At 37.9% G+C, this 20337-nt stretch overlaps 1 protein-coding gene and 1 pseudogene across 4 annotated transcripts in view; one reads left to right on the top strand and one right to left on the bottom strand.

Moving 5' to 3' along the window:
* The window catches only part of UBE2T (ubiquitin conjugating enzyme E2 T), a 31824-nt gene that overhangs the window by 3479 nt on the left and 8008 nt on the right, over window positions 1-20337 (top strand). Inside the window, exons 1-5 of one of the 4 annotated variants that reach the window (XM_070745738.1) lie at window positions 12946-13279; window positions 14296-14408; window positions 17796-17865; window positions 18093-18198; window positions 19594-19692. In XM_070745738.1, the coding sequence (XP_070601839.1) occupies window positions 14300-14408; window positions 17796-17865; window positions 18093-18198; window positions 19594-19692 (384 nt within the window). In that variant the 5' untranslated portion in view covers window positions 12946-13279; window positions 14296-14299. Of the gene's footprint in view, window positions 1-12945; window positions 13280-14295; window positions 14409-17795; window positions 17866-18092; window positions 18199-19593; window positions 19693-20337 lie in introns of those variants that run through there. The other 3 variants (XM_070745741.1, XM_070745740.1, XM_070745739.1) reach the window with 3 other exon arrangements.
* LOC139165331 (ligand-dependent nuclear receptor-interacting factor 1-like) lies at window positions 128-4927 on the bottom strand (annotated as a pseudogene).

The following is a 20337-nucleotide window of genomic DNA, read 5'->3' as shown; positions in this document are numbered from 1 at the left end:
TTCCAATATTTTCTCCCAATTCTCTTTTGATTACTGCAAAGCACAGTAAAATCATCATGAATTACAATGTCGTCAAATTGTCCATTTGCAATGTCTTTTTTATCACTAGTTTTCATTCTTTTCTTCCTTGTCTTCTTTATTTTCATCCTTACAAATGTTATTAACCTTTAGTTTATCCTTAAAGTCATTATTATCCTTTAATTCTTTTTTTCTTTTCTTTCCAATTGTCAGACTAAAAAAGTATCTTTAAATCCTATAAGGCATCTTTTGTGTCTTTATATCCTCATGAAAGTCTTTTAAAAATACCACCAATTCTTCACAATTGTTTATCTCAATGTTATCAATCTCAAGAGTAATTAATGTTACAAAATCCAGCTGTTAACAGGTATCTGCTTCCACAGCCTTTTTGGTGTCTCAGTCTATACCTTTACAGTCCCAATCTCTTATTCTTTTCAATGTTAAAGTTTCTTCAAAGTTCACTCTAATTCAGGCAGATCCAAGTTGTCTTTCAGTAGAATAACATATTACTCCTTACACAGTACTTCTGATATTAAAATAGTTTCACTGCTGAAGGTCAACAGCTGTATAAACATCCATTAAATTTACTACCATTGCAATTATTCTTCCAGTCTGTAAATGGCACCCACGCTTCCAAATCTACTTTTGATTCCGTAGTACTCATCTGTATTTTTAATAAGTTCTATCAACAAAATAATTTTCATTGAAAAAAAACCTTTGCCAGACTGTTGAATGAACACTTCAATAATAAAGTTCCGAATCCTCAACGGTTAGGCATCAGTTCAATTTCACCCTTTTTTTTCCAATTTCTCCATGGTCCTCTGTTGGCTAGATAGTTGCATTTTAAGTTTCTTCTCCTTTTGTTCACCTTTAATTTTTAAAAATAATCTGTTTTGGGCTTTCATCGGTGAAAAAAACACTCATCAGCTTCTGTTTACTACCTTCTTCTCACTCTCCAGCACCCTCTTATATCTTCCTTCCCAGGTGACTTCAATCTTCCACAATCAATCCAGCCATCCGCAGCTAGGACAACAATGTAGTTTTCCATTGCCATAGGCCGAGAAGATTTTGTTGGCTCCCTGGGGGTTTGCCACCCCACCTCCCAGCTTGCTGACAGGCACCTCTCCCCTACAGGGCGGTTCTGTTCTGATTCTGATTGAGCCCTGACCTCCTAGTGGTGGGGATATTGAGATTCCCCAGTGGAGGACAGGGAACACCTGTCTTGCCGTGACATTTGGCCATGCCCTCCTCTAATCACTGAGTATTCTAAATAAAATCTAAGCTAGCACATTTCTGTCAGTATTGAGCTAATTCTATGCTTTAGAAACATTTGCAACTAAAGAATTCTATCTATTTGTGAAATCAGTCTGGAGATCAGCATGACTATAAATTGCATTTACTATAAAAATTATAAATAATTAAATTGCTGAACAAGTTATATTATTGTCAATAAGATTCTAGATTTTTGCATATTATTTCTCTTGCAACTAGAGTCCATTCATTCATACTTGTACCTACTAATGCCATGTAAACATTAGAAAAATTACATTTATTATAGGTTAAATGAACAGCACTAGGTAACATTTCAGCAACTTGCAAATTATCTCTGTTAACACTGATGCATTTTTTCTCGAGTTGCTTCCAAGGCTGCGTCTCGTTCCCTCAGCAATCGTTTAAGCTTTATTATTTTCTCCTCTTTTATTGTTTCATCCAAGTCTGGGGGGCTGAAAGGAAAAATATCCTTTTTGAAAGAACTTTCACTGAGAGCCGTTTCATTTTCATGGCAATTTGAAGTAGAGTTCAAAACTCTATTCTCTTCAGAGCTATTAGAAACCCAAGGATTTGAGACGTTATGACGACCTTGAAGAAAACTAGTGGAAACCTCTTGTTCAGGTAAATTCTGTGTGCAAGAATTATTCAAATTTTCCATTTCTGAATAAGAGCTGTTACACTCAGAATTCTGCATTGTTGTAACATTTTTTCTCTTTGGATTTTCTAAAATTGGTGTTGCATTTGTCTTTCTCTTTATATTCATCTTTTCTTCTTGTCCCCCAATTATCTGTAAATAAATAAAAATAGTAGTATACTTTTATGACACTATAAATTAAGCATCCTACTCTATAACTATTCTGAATGAAACTCAATGTCTTGCAGTCAATGTCCCAAGGATATTTCCCTTTTTGTTCTCATGGTTAGAAACCCAATTTTTCTTCTACTTTGAAGATGTTCTAAGTTAGAAAGTCCAATTTTAGAAAGGTGTCAAAAGGAGACATACTGGGAAAAGTTTTTTTCTATTGAATTCAAAATCTTCTGAAACACCCTTCCAAAAACAATATGCAACTTCAACAAGTCCACTAGTTTAGATTTACTGCCATTACCGCTTTAGGCTTTCAAAAGCTATAAAAATAGGGCATATACTTTGATGTTACTTTAATACTTCCATACATTTCTTGAAAAACATATTTTGTAATAAAATGAATCCATAAATATTTAAGGATATCACAATAATCCAGACAATGACACGTTATTATTCATAATAGTTATTGTTAGGGATAAGTATTAAAGAATATTAATAATAAATGTAATACTCTACATACCATTCCTTCTTTTTCAGATTCACATTTCATAGGTGTAGACATCAAATTATCAATGTCATTCATTTGTACACTGTTGTAAAATACAGATGCTTCTGAATTTTTAGATGGAACTCTCCTAAGATAAACTCTTTCTTCTTTAGAGAGACCAATTTTTTTTCTCAACTGAAGATGTTTTTTCTGTTGTTCTTGGATATGCTTCATCCCAATTGGCATTCCTGAAGTAATTTTGGCCTAAAATAGTAAACATTACTCATTTCAATCATTTTATTCCTTAAAGTAATTTACAGAATAATAAATGTGCAAATGTGTGAATACTGAATATAAAAAAACATCTTACAAAATATAAGCATCTATTTATCAAAAAGATCACCTGATGATCTAAAATTGTGAAGCTATTAAAAAAAATGGAAGAAACCCATGCCAATGTCCACCAGCAGATTATTTCTCAAGAAAGAGGTTGCTACCAAAGAAATATGTGCATTTCCATTTCCACTAATCATATTAGCAGCTATGAACACGATCCCAATGGTATAAATATCCAATACAAATATAATTTGATATGAATTTACCTGTTGTTCTTCCTCTTTGGCTGCATGATGTACCACAGGTGGTGATGTAGGATCAGTAGCTGTTTTAGAAGAAAGATCTTTACCTGAACTATCATATGTGCTTCCTTTTGCAACATATTTGTGAGCAACATTTATCCCAATGGAAGAAGAACTCCCTGAGGACACTGTTTCATGTTGGGTGATGCTGCTTATTTGAGGATTGTCATGTGATAAAGCAGAAGGCATTTTTGCATTATTGCTGCTAGAACAAACAGGCAAAATACTGGTAGAATTGTTTTTGGTATTTTTCATGTTTGCCAATGTTTTTAACAGCTTAGATGCCACCTCTTTAGATGATTTTACAGGGACAATGTATAATGTTGATGACTCTGGATTTTCATAAACAACCCATTTGATAGGAATCCTCTTATTTTCCATAATACTAGAGGTTGATACTTTAGCAGAGTTATTGATAAACTCCTGTGATGTTGCCCCTATTAAAGAACTGGATACTTCTCCCACTGATTTTGTTTCCAAAGATTCAGAAGCAGACATTTTCATTGTATTTACTGGTGATACAAAACTTGGTGCACTGATATTTTCACCTGTCCCTGAAGTATTTGAGGCTGCAGCTGTAGCCAGGATTTTGTCCTGAATTACAGGTGGCTTAACAGAAACTGGAAGAGTTTTAATTTTAGCATGAGCAGGTAATTGAAGGTGGTGGCCAGAAGATAACATTGGTGGTTTCATGGAAGATAGAGTATTTTCTATTTTCACAACTGTTATGCTTGTGTTGGAGCAAAAGATTTCTGCAAGGATGGCCTATCAGCTGAACAACTACTCTGAATGCCAGAAATGTAATTGGATTTTGTATTACAACAATTGCATTAACTTGTTCTGTAAGGGCTTCAATACAATTAAATACTTGGGAGCAATGGTCTTTAATTTAGAGGTTTTAGCAGCAGCAGGTGCACTGGTACTTGCAAATGAAGTCTTCACATAATCATGAACAGTGAAAAAATTTCTTTAACAGCAGGACACAGGAGTGCAGACTGAACCAGAGGCTTCAAGTTTAGAAGCTGGAAGCAATTTCAAATTTTTTTCAGTCCAACCCAGGATCCAATCCAGGATATACACAGTTGATATACACAATCTGTAATACTTAAAGAGAAAAATATATATAATCCATTACTCTTATAATAAGCTATTATGTTTCAAACAAATATTTTGCTTTTGTGAGTATAATCAATATTATTCTACTCTAAATGATATTAGAGTATCATCAACAGCCTTTTATTGACTACTTACATAGAAAGTAAGTGTTACATAGTTACAACAGAAAGTCTAGAGCTATTTGCCTCCAGCATAATAGAAATACAGTGGTCCCTTTTCCCCCCGCTGGGGATGCGTTCCAAGACCAACCGTGAAAAACGTATTTCCATGAAGTAGAGGAAAGATATTTTTTTAATGTATTTAATGAGTATTTGGACTTTTAAAACCCACCCTTTGCATTAAACAGTCATTCTATAATGTTTCTAAGGTGGAACTACATGTGATATCGTACCAGTTTCTTTAATAGAGTACAGTAGTACTGTAGAAGAATTTTATGAATTTTAATGGATTTAAAATTTTCAATGGATTTAATGGGTTTAAGCCCCCTTTGAAAACCCGTGAAGTAGCGAATCCGCGAAAGATGAACCGCGAAGTAGCGAGGGATTACTGTACTTTCAAATTTAGAGTATTATTTTCACTGTCTTCCTTCATTCTTTGATCTTAACATCTTGCTCAGGTCGAGGATATGATTGCATGATTGTAGTTTGAATGTGAATGCCTGGTTTTTATAACTTTGGGGTTTTGATATCAGTTTTAGGTTTAGGTTTCTCTTGCTATATTTTGTACTGTACTGTATTTTATTCTCTTTTATGTAAGCCGCCCTGAGTCTGCAGAGAAGGGCGGCGTAGAAATCTAACCAGCCAACCAACCAAATAAATAAATATAATGAAACCAATTTTAGACCTAAACATTTTACTTCAGATGAAAAATTCAGCCTTTTACTACAAGTACCTGCTCCAAATGATCCCAAGCTTCTTCTTTTCAACAACCCATTTATAATTTGTATACACTGCTCAAAAAAAATATAGGGAACACTTAAACAACACAATATAACTCCAAGTAAATCAAACTGTCCACTTAGGAAGCAGCACTGATTGACAATCAATTTCTCCCAGTCCATGGAGAGGGGCGGCATACAAATCTAATAAATTATTATTATTAATTTTACATGCTGTGCACATTCAACTTTGTACAGAACACTGAGTGAACAATGAATGAAATATTCTAATTGAATACTTTGTACAGAACAAAGTATTCAATGAGAATATTTCATTCATTCATTCATTTGTATGCCACTCCAGTCTTCAGAGAAGGGCGGCATACAAATCTAATAAATAATAATAATTCAGATCTAGGATGTGTTATTTGAGTGTTCCCTTTATTTTTTTGAGCAGTATATATTTCCCTGATTGCTGTTGTTAAATATCTGACATTCTAAACTGCAGATCTACTTAGGACACTACTTATCCCACCAGTATGCCTCAGACCTACTGAAACCACGTTGCTTTTGACGCACTTTGCCCACTAACGCAGTGTTTCTCAACCTTGGCAACTTGAAGATATCTGGACTTCAACTCCCAGTAGTCCAGACATCTGGGAATTGAAGTCCAAATATCTTCAAGTTGCCAAGTTTGGGAAACACTCACTAAGGATTCAGGAGGATAAAAGCGACAGCTTTCCCCTCAACCACTTCCCCATTCAATGATTATCTAAGGGGCAAGTTTTACAGGAAAAAGAGACGGGCGGCTTTCGCCATGTTTCTCGAGAATCGGCGGAGAGCCCCTACAAGTACAGGGCCTGCGAGGGAGCAGCGGGTAACTATGGGGCGGTCTGGGAGTTGAGCCCAATGGCCGGGTACAAGCCCAGAACTGGTTCCCTCCAATTTAGAGACAGCGGAGTCCCCCGTCTCCGTAACCAACCGAGATAGTTGACGTCGCCCCCCGCCCATTTCCCTGCACGAGCAGAGAGCTGGGGAAGAAAATGCCCCTCAATACTACGATGGGGTGTCAACCGCAGGACCTCCCTCCCGTTTCCAGCGCCATCTCTGACATCGCAACGGTGGAACGCCAGGATTACGTAAATCCCGCAAGACTTACTCCGATCCGAGACGACAATCACGCCTTTGCCAAGGGACAACTCTTAAACCCGCTAATGGACGCGAGGGAATCCCAAAACTGTCGCCGTCGCTTTAAACAGCCACTCCCCGTAGACTTCCGTCTATCGCTTCCAGTTTCGTTTATAAAGGAGTGTCCCATTCGGAAGGAGGGAGGGGTTATCTTCTGGGAATTAGCAAGAAGGATATCCGGGTTTATATGAGTACAGTACTGTACTTCGTGTTTGGGGGGGAAAAGGGTGGGGATTAGAATTCTTGTCTGGTTTTGATCTTGATGCTACTTTGTCAGTTTGGCGAATTAATGTATTGTCGCCTAAAAAAAGAATATGTATACTGTATTAATATTTCTATTAATAGTTTTTAATTCGACTGGAAGAATAAATCCTTAACTTTTGAACAAATCGCCTATTATGACACAATAAATATACATTCTAAAATTAAATACATACATTTTAGCTTTAGCAGGCCAAAAGTTATCAAAAGGTACATTCTGCATCGACACACAGCCCTTAGGTATGAAATCCAGCTGGGTGACTTTGAACCAGTCACTCTCCCTTAGCTTAGACCACCTCGCAGGGTTGTTGTGGGAAAAGTAGATATTGAGACTGGAAGAGTGCAGAGAAGAGCAATAAAAATGATTAGGGGGCTGGAGGTTAAAAGTTATGAGTGGACTGTATTAAAAAAGGCCATCTTAAAAGCCACTGGACTGTATGTAAGACAAATAACTAAAGGTAAAAGGAAGAAGAAACCGCTATGGTTTAGCAATGATGTAAGGGCTATAGTCAATGAAAAAAAGGCTGCCTATAGGAGGTATAAAGAGTCTGGAAGTATAGCTGATAGGGAGGTGTATAAAATGAGACAGAAGGAGGCGAAACAGATAATATATGATGCTAAAGCCTCAAAAGAGGAAGAAATTGCCAAATCTGTAAAGAAGGGGGATAAAACCTTCTTCAGATATAGCAGTTTAATGTTTCCAAATGTAAAATAATGCACTTGGGGAAAAGGAATCCTCAATCTGAGTATTGTATTGGCAGTTCTGTGTTGGCAAATACTTCAAAAGAAAAGGATTTAGGGGTAGTGATTTCTGACAGTCTCAAAATGGGTGAACAGTGCAGTCAGGCGGTAGGGAAAGCAAGTAGGATGCTTGGCTGCATAGCTAGAGGTATAACAAGCAGGAAGAGGGAGATTATGATCCCACTATATAGAATGCTGGTGAGACCACATTTGGAATACTGTGTTCAGTTCTGGAGACCTCACCTACAAAAAGATATTGACAAAATTGAACGGGTCCAAAGATGGGCTACAAGAATGGTGGAAGGTCTTAAGCATAAAACGTATCAGGAAAGACTTAATGAACTCAATCTGTATAGTCTGGAGGACAGAAGGAAAAGGGGGGACATGATCGAAACATTTAAATATATTAAAGGGTTAAATAAGGTCCAGGAGGGAAGTGTTTTTAATAGGAAAGTGAACACAAGAACAAGGGGACACAATCTGAAGTTAGTTGGGGGAAAGACCAAAAGCAACATGAGAAAATATTATTTTACTGAAAGAGTAGTAGATCCTTGGAACAAACTTCCAGCAGACGTGGTAGATAAATCCACAGTAACTGAATTTAAACATGCCTGGGATAAACATATCCATCCTAAGATAAAATACAGAAAATAGTATAAGGGCAGACTAGATGGACCATGAGGTCTTTTTCTGCCGTCAGACTTCTATGTTTCTATGTTTCTAAGAATGGTTACAGGAAGTGGGTATGTCTAGTACTGGGGCAAAAGCACAGTTCGAATATTTGACAGGCTTTTACAAAGAGAGAGAGAGAGAGTGTGTGTGTGTGTGTGTGTGTGCGCGCGCGCTTCTGGTGGGCCCAGTATATTTCAACCTCTCCAGGCTCCAAAGGGTTTCCTGGAGCCAGGGGGGAGGGTAAAAATGCCCTTCCCCCATCCCTCCAAAGGCTCTCTGGAAGCAAATAAAATCTCCTCCCAGAACCTCTGTGCGAGCCAAAAAATCAGCTGGCTGGCACATACATGCATGTTGGAGCTGAGCTAGGGCAACATCTTGCGTGCCACCAGATATGGCTCTGTGTGCCACCTGTGGCACCTATGCCATAGGTTCGTCATCACTGATATAGGGCTTCCTGCTCAAGCATGGGATTGGACTAAAGCAGTGTTTCCCAACCTTGGCAACTTGAAGATATTTGGACTTCAACTCCCAGAATTCTGGCTGGGGAATTCTGGCAGTTGAAGTCCAGATATCTTCAAGTTGCCAAAGTTGGGAAACACTGGACTAAAAGACCTCTGAGGTCTCTTCCAGCACTATTATTCTATATTCTGGGTTAATTGATTGGCCTACCCATTAGAAAAACAAAACACAAATATGGTGGATGCATTAGCTATGGAGTCCTGGTCTCTTTCAGCCAAAACAGCACTGCAGTAGAGATGTTCAATGTAGTAACTGAAGGTGGCAGTCTCAAAATCTTGACAGACCAACTTGAACCAAGCAGATTGCCAATCTTAACTACATCTCAAGTCACCTTCATCAACTTTAGAATAATTTAATTAATAATTAATAATAAAAATAATTTATTAGATTTGTATGCCACCCCTCTCCACAGACTCGAGGCGGCTCACAACAATAATAAAACAGTGTACAATCAACAAATCTAATATTTAAAAGAAAATATCTAAACCCCCATTATTTTAAAAACATACAACGCAAGCATATCATACATAAAACTATATAAGCCTGGGGGAGATGTCTCAATTCCCCCATGCCTGTCGATATAGGTTGGTCTTAAGCAATTAACGAAAGACAGGGAGGGTGGGGGCAGTTCGGATCTCTGGGGGGAGTTGATTCCAAAGTGCCGGGGCCGCCACAGAGAAGGCTCTTCCCCTGGGCCCCGCCAGACAACATTGTTTAGTCAACGGGACCCGGAGAAGGCCAACTCTGTGGGACCTTATCGCTGTTGGGATTCATGCGGCAGAAGACGGTCTCGGAGGTATTCTGGTCCGATGCCATGTAGGACTTTATAGGTCATTATCAACACTTTGAATTGTGACCGGAAACTGATCGGCAGTCAGTGCAGGCCACGGAGTGTTGGAGAGACATGGGCGAACCTAGGTAACCCTGCAATAGCTCTCGCGGCCGTATTCTGCACAATCTGAAGTTTCCGAACACTTTTCAAAGGTAGCCCCATGTAGAGAGTGTTGCAGTAGTCGAACCTCCAGGTGATGAGGGCATGAGCGATTGTGAGCAATGACTCCCTGTCCAAATAGAGCTGCAACGGTTGGTTGCGTTGTTTTTGGTTATGACTTATAAAGCCCTTCATGGCATTGGACCAGAATATCTCCGGGACCGCCTTCTGCCGCACGAATCCCAGCGACCAGTTAGGTCCCACTGAGTTGACCTTCTCCGGGTCCCGTCGACTAAACAATGTCGTTTGGCGGGACCCAGGGGAAGAGCCTTCTCTGTGGCGGCCCCGACCCTCTGGAACCAACTCCCCCGCAGAGATCAGAATTGCCCCCACCCTCCTCGCCTTTCGTAAGCTCCTTAAAACCCACCTTTGCCATCAGGCATGGGGGAACTGAGATATTCCCTTCCCCCTAGGCATATACAATTTATGCATGGTTTGCTTGTGTGTATGTTTGGTTTTTTAAATAAGGGTTTTTAAAATTATTTTAAATATTAGATTTGTTACATGTTGTTTCATTATTGTTGTTAGCCGCCCCGAGTCTACGGAGAGGGGTGGCATACAAATCAAATAAATAAACAAACAAACAAACAAACAAACAAACTGGTGCACCAGGCAAACCTGTGCGAATGCCCTGCTCGTCATAGCCAAAAGATGATGTTCCAATGTTAGCTGTGGATTGAGGAGGACGCCCAAGTTGCAGACCCTCTCCGAGGGGGGACAATAATTCCCCCCCCCCGGGTAATGGACGGACAGATGGAATTGTCCTTGGGAGGCAAAACCCACAGCCACTCCGTCTTGTCGGGGTTGAGTTTGAGCTTGTTGACACCCATCCTTGTCCTTCTCCAGTTTCACATTGATTATCTAATATTTTGGACTACCGGTACTTTAGCAGCAGATTGATGACACAAAGGCAATGCCATGAGAATAAGGAAGTGATATTTCTGTGAAAAATAAGGCAATTGGCTGCAGTTTGATCAAAACAAAAATCAAAATGCATTTTTATTAATGAAATGTAATAGTAAAAGATTAAAAGAAATACAACTTTAATGTATTTTAAGAAAGTCACCAAGTAGTCATAGAAATCAAAACATTACAAATATAATTATTAAAAGTAAGCTTATCCTGACACATTCTTTATTGCATTTCAAAGTATTTTATAAATCCATACATATTTGATTTACATAAATGACAAAGTATTTGTTTAATCAAAACAATTTCACCATCTTTGCCTGTTCTGCTTAGCTTCATCATCTATTCTTTAGTTGCAGGAATCTGGCAATCTTTTCTTCTCTGCACATAAAGAAGTCTCGTTACTATTTATACTATTATAAAAACAGTTCCATGCTTTTTTTGCATCTGTTTATCCATCATATCTAAAAGAACATCTGGCTTCAGTTGTACATTTAGTTTGAAAATACTCTTATCTGAGCTCAATATTTCTTAGCTTTTCATCAAATATGATAAAAAGTACCTTCAAACTGATTATATTTCCAGTCCATGTTTTGCACATCCTTGCACATATTTGACAATTTATCAGGAGTTAAATACTAATGATACATTGTCTTATAAAAATCTGTTTCAATGTAAGTTTCAAACTTTTACGCCACATATTCTCCCATTGACAAAATATTATATTATAGTCAATTTTTTGCCCACTTAATTATGCATTCTATCTTCCACTTTTATTTTAAATAATAGTTTATATATCTTACCAACAGCATGGTTATTATTAGTACATTAATCCATTTCAAAGTCAGATTTCTTGTTTGTAACAGCAAAATTCTTATCCAGTTTAAAACCAATAACTGAGCAAAACCAAACTTTTGACAAATATAAATCCTCTCAAATTGTTCTCAGGTTTTTAATTTAGGGTCTTCTTCAGAAAAATGTCAGTAATTCAGTATATATTAATCAAATTTGTTCAGCTATCATTTCTCTCCTAAAAAGGCTTAATTGGGTGAAAGCCAAAGAGAAATTATAGGAGTCAGTCTTTCTGTCTACTCCCCTTTTTTCTATCATTTCTCTCTCTCTTCCTTCCACTCTTCTCTCTCTCTCTTTCTTCCTCTCTCTCACTGTCTTCCTTCCTTTCTCATCTTTCTTTCTCTCTCTCTTTCTCTATCTTGCTTCTTCCTCTCTCACACTCTCTTCCTCCCTCTCTCACCTCTTTCTTTCCTTCTCTCTCTTTCTCTATCTCTCCCCTTCTTGCTCTCGAGCGGCAAACGGCGGCCGGGTGGGCGGGCGAACAGGCGAGCGGCAAACGGCGGACAGGCGAGCGGCAAACGGCGGCCGGCCGGGCAGGTGAACGGACGAACGAGCGGCCGGCGGGCGAACGGACAAGCGACGAACGAGCGGCGGGCGGGCGAACGGACGAACAAGCGGCGGACAGGCGAAAGGACGAGCGACGAACGAGCGGCGGGCGGGCGAAAGGACGAGCGGCGGGCGGCGGGCGGGCGGGCAAACGGACGAACGAGCGGCGGGCAAACGGACAAGCGGCGAGATGTTTACTGTATTTTATTTATTTAGATAGATGTTTATCTAATACAGTATTAGTTGCACTTATCTAATATTAGTCGCTCCCCGGCTCCACCATCTGCGCATGCGCGGCCATTGAAAAAAGGGTGCGCATGCGCAGATGGTGTTTTTACTTCCGCACCACTATATCGCGAAAAATCGATTATTGCAAGAGGTCTTGGAACGTAACCCTTGCGATACTCGAGGGATCACTGTAATGTAAATTCAAACTCCATTCATTATAACCTACCTGTATAAATAAAGTATATTTATATCCTGTATAAGAAAAGACAGGGTACAAATCTAACCAACTAAATCTTATTTACTTATGCAGTCTCTCATTGCAAAAAAAAAAATAAGAGTAGTGTGAGTGTGCATACTTACACAGCCATAGAATATTTGGCAGTGCTTTCACAAGGTCCCAAAATCTAATTTGGAGAATATATCTTATTTGATTGAGCTCATGATCCCTACTGAATGACTTGAATTAATATTATAAATTCTTGAATTAAATGTTGCCAGTACCTGATGCTCATCTTTTATGGTGATAACCACAAACATAAGCTCACAAAACCATTTCTTCCTAATGATTTACAGTAGGGCACCGACTGTCATTCAACCATCGTTGTGTGAATATAACAGCAACTAAGACAGACGTTTAAATTCACAGAGTGGTGGTTGCGGGAGGATAGCTATAATTGTAAAAGTTAGGAAAGGATATATGAATTTATTCGTACTGCCTTCCCTACCGTTCCGACCCGGAAACCTTAACCAAGGGACAAGCTCTTCATAGGGATCCTCCTAGCGCTGGTCCGCTGATTTAAAATCTCGAGGCGGGAACCATTTTTTGTAATAGCCAATCAGCATAGAGTCAAGCCCTGAAAGGCATTTTTTTCACCCGGTCACATTGCAGGCCTTTAGGCAGCTTGGCTCTTGCTGGTTGAGTACTTGAGGCGCGCTTTTCCGAAATTCCCCCTCAGCTTGGCTTCCGAGCTCTTCAGTTTTCGGATTCCTGCCGTCTTCCAGAGGCGAAAAACGAGCGAGGCCGACAGCTTCCCTTCGTAGGAGGCAGCTTTGCTCTCCAGGATCGTAATCCCGGTACTCCGACCAAAGGCTTGAGTGTGCGGGTCCTGAGAGGGCTCGTGGCGGAGGGAGGTGGGAAGGCAAAGGAACATAGTTTACGGTGTGTATCTTAAAACCTTCACATTATTATTAAATTGCTTCTCCCCCTTCGCTAGACAGAATGCCTTTGTGAGCCCTTCATGGGTGTAATGCAATGTAATAAAATAATATAATTAATATAATATATGTGAGTATATGCACAGTTTGGTATTTATTTATTTTGTCATGTTTGTAATACAGGAGTAGGTAAAGTTGGCTCTTCTATGACTTCTGGACTTCAACTCCCAGAATTCCTGAGCTAGCATGATTGGCTCAGGAATTGTGGGAGTTGAAGTCCACAAGTCATAGAAGAGCCAACTTCGCCTACCCCTGATGTAGTTCATATTAGAGGTGGGTGTCTTTTTAACAACTGTATGCAACGGAGTTTCATTTTATTTTATGCTAATTAGTGTACATTTAAAGTGACAATAAAGTTATTCTAAGTCTTAAGTGTGTGAGGGGAGGATGGTAATCCTGCCTTGGTTACTCCTTGGTCCCTCATTTCCTTGGGCAGCCATTGGGGAAATAGGGAAAGGGAGGGCACCAGCCCCAACCTTGAATACTTAATTAATGAAAGGACTTACCTAATATGATGCTGTTTATAAGTATAGGATCACACATTTCATCATTTCAAAACTTCAAGCCATGGAGTAGATCTCTTCTGGTTGCTTTGCTTATGTTTATTTGGTTTACCATTTTAAATGGATTCAAACTCAATGTTTAAATTTTAAATAGATAAAAATTGATAGATTCAAATTTTAAATAGATTAAAATTCAAACATTTGAATTTTAAATAGATTGAAACTCAATGTAAAACTGACTGCAGAAAATACAACTTCAGCAACAGAGTGATCAATGCCTGGAATGCACTACCTGATTCTGGTTTCTTCCTCAAAATTCAAAAACTTTAACCTTAGATTCTCTATAGTCCACCTCTCCCCATTCCTAACAGGTCTGTAAGGGGCATAAGCACACCAGCATGCATACCGCCCCTTTCTTACTGACAACGATGTAGAATTTTTGTTTATGTCATTGCAGTGCAATGCAAAGGGCTTCACGTCTGAAGAGAGAGCTGCAGCAACTGGCCACAGAGCCACCCCCAGGAATTACCTGCTGGCAGAATGGAAATCATATAAATGATCTTCAAGCCCGTATGTATATACTGCAAGTACAAATATATATACACAAAATATTAGATTCTATTTATTTTTAGTTTGCAGTTGCAGTCACCTTTTTAATGTATGTTGCTTGCAATCTTATTATTTACAACATATAAAAAGTTGGTATACATCGAGATACGGTTAACATTAGATTAAAAGTTACATTTAAATTGTTACATAGGTTTACTGTGTGAGTATACATTTCCTTTCAGGCTTTTTGACTAACAGCATACAATTCAAGGATTGAAAGGGACGTTGGACACAATCTGGTCAAACATCCTGTCCAGTGCAGAAGCTAGTACAATGGGCTTCCCCAATGGATGGATGACCATCTAGTCTCCAGCAAGAGATTGTTTCATGACATGCCTTTTACAGCAACCCTGGATAATTCTGTGCTACTTTCTAAATGACAGTCCTTCAAACATTTGAAATCAGCTGTTATGTTTCTTCATAGCCTTCTCCAGACTAAAGATACCTAAAACTTGCTGATTTCTCCCATAAGTGTTTTCTTCCTGAATTCTTATCTTCTTGGTGACTGTCCTCTGACTCAATGTACTTTGTCAGTGATCTGCCTAATATCCAGTGCCACAGCTGGATGCAATATTGTAGATGTGGAAGCATAACTTCTCTTGATCTTACATTTATGAGGATAATTTTGAAGACCCAAAATTGTTGGGGGCAATATGCTGACTCTGTAAACTGCTTAGTGAGGGCTGATAAACATTGTGAAGCAGTATATGTTTAAGTGCTATTGCTATTGCTATTGCTATGTTGCTGTGGCTTGTGAATGCTTTTGCTTTTTGTAGTGCATCACATTGTTCACCGAGATTCAATTTATGATATACTAAGACATTCAAATTCTTTTTTTCATACAATGCTACCCAGTATAACCAATGCCTTTGATTTTTTAATCAAAATTTAGAAGTTTGCATTATCCCTAATAAAATTCATTTTAATAGTTTTTATCTGTTTCAGTTGTCAAAATCCTTTAAAACTGCAAGCATGTCCTATAAGACGTGTGCTATTCCTCTAAACTTTCGGTCATCTGTGAAATTGATAAGCATATTTTACAACCCTTTAAATGGTTCCCTGTTTGGTACCACCTGAGGAAATTAAAATTCTCAGTTTTTATCCCTTGAACAAACATACAAATTATTTATGACCTATGTCAAACATTACAGTTGTTAAGACATACAATCTCTTTATTTTGCGTTATTAATTTAAAAATTGCAATAAAATCACTAGTTTCAGAATTCATATATGCAAGACTTATTTAATTCAAATTAAATCTAAATTTCTTTGAGAGTAGATTCCATTGAATATATTTCAACATAATCGGATGGAAATATCTAGCCATTCCAGGACCACATGGGAATAAATAATGGGCAACATAATTCTTTGCTTGAAATCAAAGAATCTGTACTTTGACAAAATAATACATATTTGTAATTTGAAAGTGAGGACATCATTGAGTTCTAATAGATGAGGGTAAAAAAGCTGTCATTCTGTGTTCTATTGATTGAGGGTTTTTTGAATGATGATGATTATTGACTGTTTCTTGGTATTAGTCATTTACAGACCCTGATTGTTTTGTAAAGCTGTTACATATATTATGTGTGCTGTTATGTACTAAGAAGAATCATTCTTCAATTGAATCTAAGGCACAACACAATCTTAAAGCTTACACTTACCGTATTTTTGGAGTATAAGATTCACCTTTTTCCTCCCTAAAGGAGACTGAAAATTCATGTGCATCTTATACTCTGAATGCAGCTTTTTTCAAAGCTTTTCCCCCCAGCCCTAACTAGGTGATAACAAACTTCCCAGCGCTTATCTTGCAGGTTCTTTCATTGTTACTGCCTGTGAAGAATGTTTTCCAAGCTCTAAGTCTTTGCAGAGTTTTTTCATTATTCTAATTTGCTCCAAGTAAGTTTCTTTCCAGTTCTAACCAGGTCTTTCATGGTTACTCTCTGCTAAGAATGTCTTCCAAGCCCTATCTTTGCAGTTTTTTTCATTGCTCTAAGTTGCTCCAAATGTTTCTTTCCAGCCCTAACCAGGTGCTAATGATGTTCCCAGCTCTTAGCTGCTTGCAAGCTCTTTTACTCGTGAATAATGTTCTCCAAACCCTGTCTTTGTAGGTTTTTTATTGTTCTACTTGTTCCGAGTGATTCTTTCCAGCCCTAACCAGGTGCTAACAAAGTTCCCAGCTCTTACAGGCTTGCAAGATCTTTCATATGAGAGCATATGCACCAAGACAAATTCCTTGTGTGTCCAATCACACTTGGCCAATAAAGAATTCTATTCTATTGTTACTCTTTGCTAAGAATGTTTTCCAAGCCCTAAGTCGTTGCATTTTTTTTCATTGCTCTACTTGCTCAGAATTTTTCTTTCCAGTTCTAACCTTCAATATTCGCAGCTCTTACCGTCTTGCAAGCTCTTTCATTGTTACTCTCTCCAAATAAGTTGTTTTTAAAGCCCTAACAAGGGGATAAAATAATGTGCTGAAACTGAGCAGACTAAGGATGTTAGCCAGATGAATATCTGGTAAGCAGATTCTTTTCCCTATTTTTCTCCCCAAAAACTAAGATGCATCTTATACTCCAGTGCGTCTTATACTCCCAAAAATACGGTACATATTTTTAAACTTTATATTATCAGATTTCCCTATTTAGCAATAGCTAATAATATACTATAAGAATAGTATATTTACAAAGATTATAAACAACTTAAAATGAATTTAGGAATAACCTCAATCTTAAAACTAAAAAAGCAGACAACTGTAATAATTTGCTTATAATTTCAAAGTAGTTAAATGTTAATTGAAACAGTCACATCTGTTTTCTGAGATTTCATTTTCCATAGGTTTCAATCCTTTTAGATACAAACATTTATTTATCTGTTTATCCTGGATCTATTGTTACTTAAGACATTTGAGCATATATGATTTTTTCCTATTCTGGCTATACCCAACACCCCCTCCCCCACATTTATCTTCAGAGTAAAGAAACCTACTTTGCTAATATATAAGGAACGTGTGTGTCTATATATTTGTGTATACATATGCAAAAGATAGAATACAATTGATCATTTTATAATAGGAAATAGAAAAGTTGCTCCGTTTTCAAGTAATTGTTGTACTTTCTTTTTTTTTTCTTAGCCAGAAACCCTGTACTTGAAATTGTGGAAATCTGTTGTTGAATGTATCCTAATTTACTTTCCAACTTTGAGTAATCCGTATCAGTCTTTTGTGTTTTGCTTCGTTCCTAGTCAGCTCAATTTCTTGAATAGAATAGATGTTAAAGAGGTTATTATACTACTGTCATTGTTTAGTTACTTAAAGGGGTTAGTGTTGACATAATTTGTTTCTCTTTCTTTTAGAAATACTAGGTTGTACAAATACCCCATATGAAAAAGGAGTTTTTGCTTTGGAAGTAATAGTTCCTGAAAGGTAAATGTTAAATCTGTGTCTTTGAAATTTAAAACAAATGGGCATATTAACAATGAATCTTCAAAAGATTGGAATAGGAACCAGAAAGTTGCCAATGAACTTCTCTGTGGTAAATTCAGTAACAGGAAATTAGGATTTATAAATTGAAAAGGGACTTTGGAATAAAGAACAGACTAACCCTTTAAAAACTCTTCCTTTTCTAATAATGAGGATTATTTCTGAAATAGGTATCCATTTGAACCTCCAAAAATGCGCTTTCTTACTCCCATTTACCATCCCAACATTGATTCAGCTGGAAGAATTTGCCTGGATGTTCTTAGATTACCACCCAAGGTAATGCACTGCATTGTTTTTATTATAAGTTGCAATTTTATTGTGAATCTACTGAGAATAAAATAGAATAGTGTTATTGGATACACAAGGAATTTATGCATATGCTCTCAATGTACATAAAAGAAAAGACATATTTGTCAGAATCATAAGGTACAACACTTAATGATAGTCCAGATACAAATAAGCAATCAAATAATATTAGGAACCAATCAATGTCAATTATATGGATATAAGCAACAAGTTATAGTCATAGTGGGAGGAGATGGGTGATGGGAACAATGATTAATAGTAGTGCAGACTTAGTAAATAATTTGGTAGTGTTGAGGGAATTATTTATTTAGCAGAGTGACAACAGGGTTTTAATTTTCTCTGTAGTTCCATTATCTGAAATGGGCAGAAAAAATAACTTTGAGGAACTGGAGGAAGAGCCTCAACCAAGACAGTGGTCAGATAAAATGTGGTCTGTAGCAGAAATGTAATTTGAGAAATGGCCTCAGTCATGACTATCCCTAGTTTTTATTTTATTTATTTATAAAATTTATTTGGTGTCTATCTCATTTTCAAAGTTTCTGGGTGGCTTAGTTCTCATGAAGATAAATGGAAGGAAATCACATCCAAACTTTTGAGATTCTGCTAGTATAACCTTCAAATAAACCTAGCATTAGTTCTCTGGTTTCCAAGCCTATAGCATCAGCCTAGGGCTGATGCTGTATCATTTTAGACAAAATTACACTAACATGGAGGTCAATGTCAACTGCTATGGTTGCTGATCTAAATGGCTTTATCTGTGCAGGATGCAGTCCCTGGCATGCATATTGCTACAAAGAGATAACTTGCTGGATGTGTCCTGTTAAAGTAATTTTGTTGTAAAACCAAAGAGCCTTATGTGTGAAGTGATATTTTTGTAATATGTTTATTTCACCGTGCCCATGAATTGCTATTATTCATGGATATAGCATCCATAAAGCTGTAAACGATAGTCAAAACTATAAACCTAAAGACTAGAAAGTTACCAATTATATGATTTTTAAAAAAAAAAGTACATCAAGGTGGGCAAAACTCACTTCTATCCATCAGTAGTTTATTAAGCTCAACCTATATTAAGCGTATTAAATGATTTCTAGGAGTCATTGAATATTGGAAAAGAAAATGAGTGTGTACATAAACTTAAATGAATAACTTAGGGATGCCTTGGAAAAAGTATATACCTAACTGGTTAGAAGGTAAAGAAGTGCATTTTCATTAAGAAGTGTGGTTACTCTGCACCCTTTTTACTGCGTACTAAACCTTTATAACTTGAGAGGCAATTAAAACACTAAGTGCAATAAAATTTAAAAATCTTGGAGGGTAACTTAGTTTCTTCAATATATTTTTTCTTCTATTCTTGCATGTAAGGGTGCTTGGAGGCCATCCCTGAACATTGCCACTTTGCTAACTTCCATCCAGATCCTCATGAATGAACCTAATCCTGATGACCCTCTCATGGCTGATATAGTAGGTTTCATTCTTTTATTTAGTTGGAATATACTGTACTTAAGAAAATTAAACTGCTTGTGATTTCTTCATATTTATTTGCACAATATTCTTCAGATAGAAAGTCAATGAATATAACTTATGGTGTAGTAAAACATGCTGATAGAATTTTTCAATCTTCATGCTACAAAATTCATATCAATATGCCGATGATATCCAGTTATACATCTGCACCCCCATGTCCAGTCAACGAAGCAGTGGAAGTGATGTGCCGGTGCCTGGAGGCTGTTGGGGCCTGGATGGGTGTCAACAAACTCAAACTCAACCCAGACAAGACGGAGTGGCTGTGGGTCTTACCTCCCAAGGACAATTCCATCTGTCCGCCCATTACCCTGGGGGGAGAATCATTGACCCCCTCAGAGAGGGTTCGCAACTTGGGCGTCCTCCTCGATCCACAGCTCACATTAGAGAAACATCTTTCAGCTGTGGCGAGGGGGGCGTTCGCCCAGGTTCGCCTGGTGCACCAGTTGCGACCCTATTTGGACCGGGAGTCACTGCTCACAATCACTCATGCCCTCATCACCTTGAGGCTCGACTACTGTAACACTCTCTACATGGGGCTACCTTTGAAAAGTGTTCAGAAACTTTAGATCGTGCAGAATGCAG

This window comes from Erythrolamprus reginae, chromosome 3 (genome assembly GCF_031021105.1).
Source record: "Erythrolamprus reginae isolate rEryReg1 chromosome 3, rEryReg1.hap1, whole genome shotgun sequence".
Lineage (NCBI taxonomy): Eukaryota > Metazoa > Chordata > Lepidosauria > Squamata > Dipsadidae > Erythrolamprus > Erythrolamprus reginae.
This window is presented reverse-complemented; position numbering and strand designations above follow the sequence as displayed.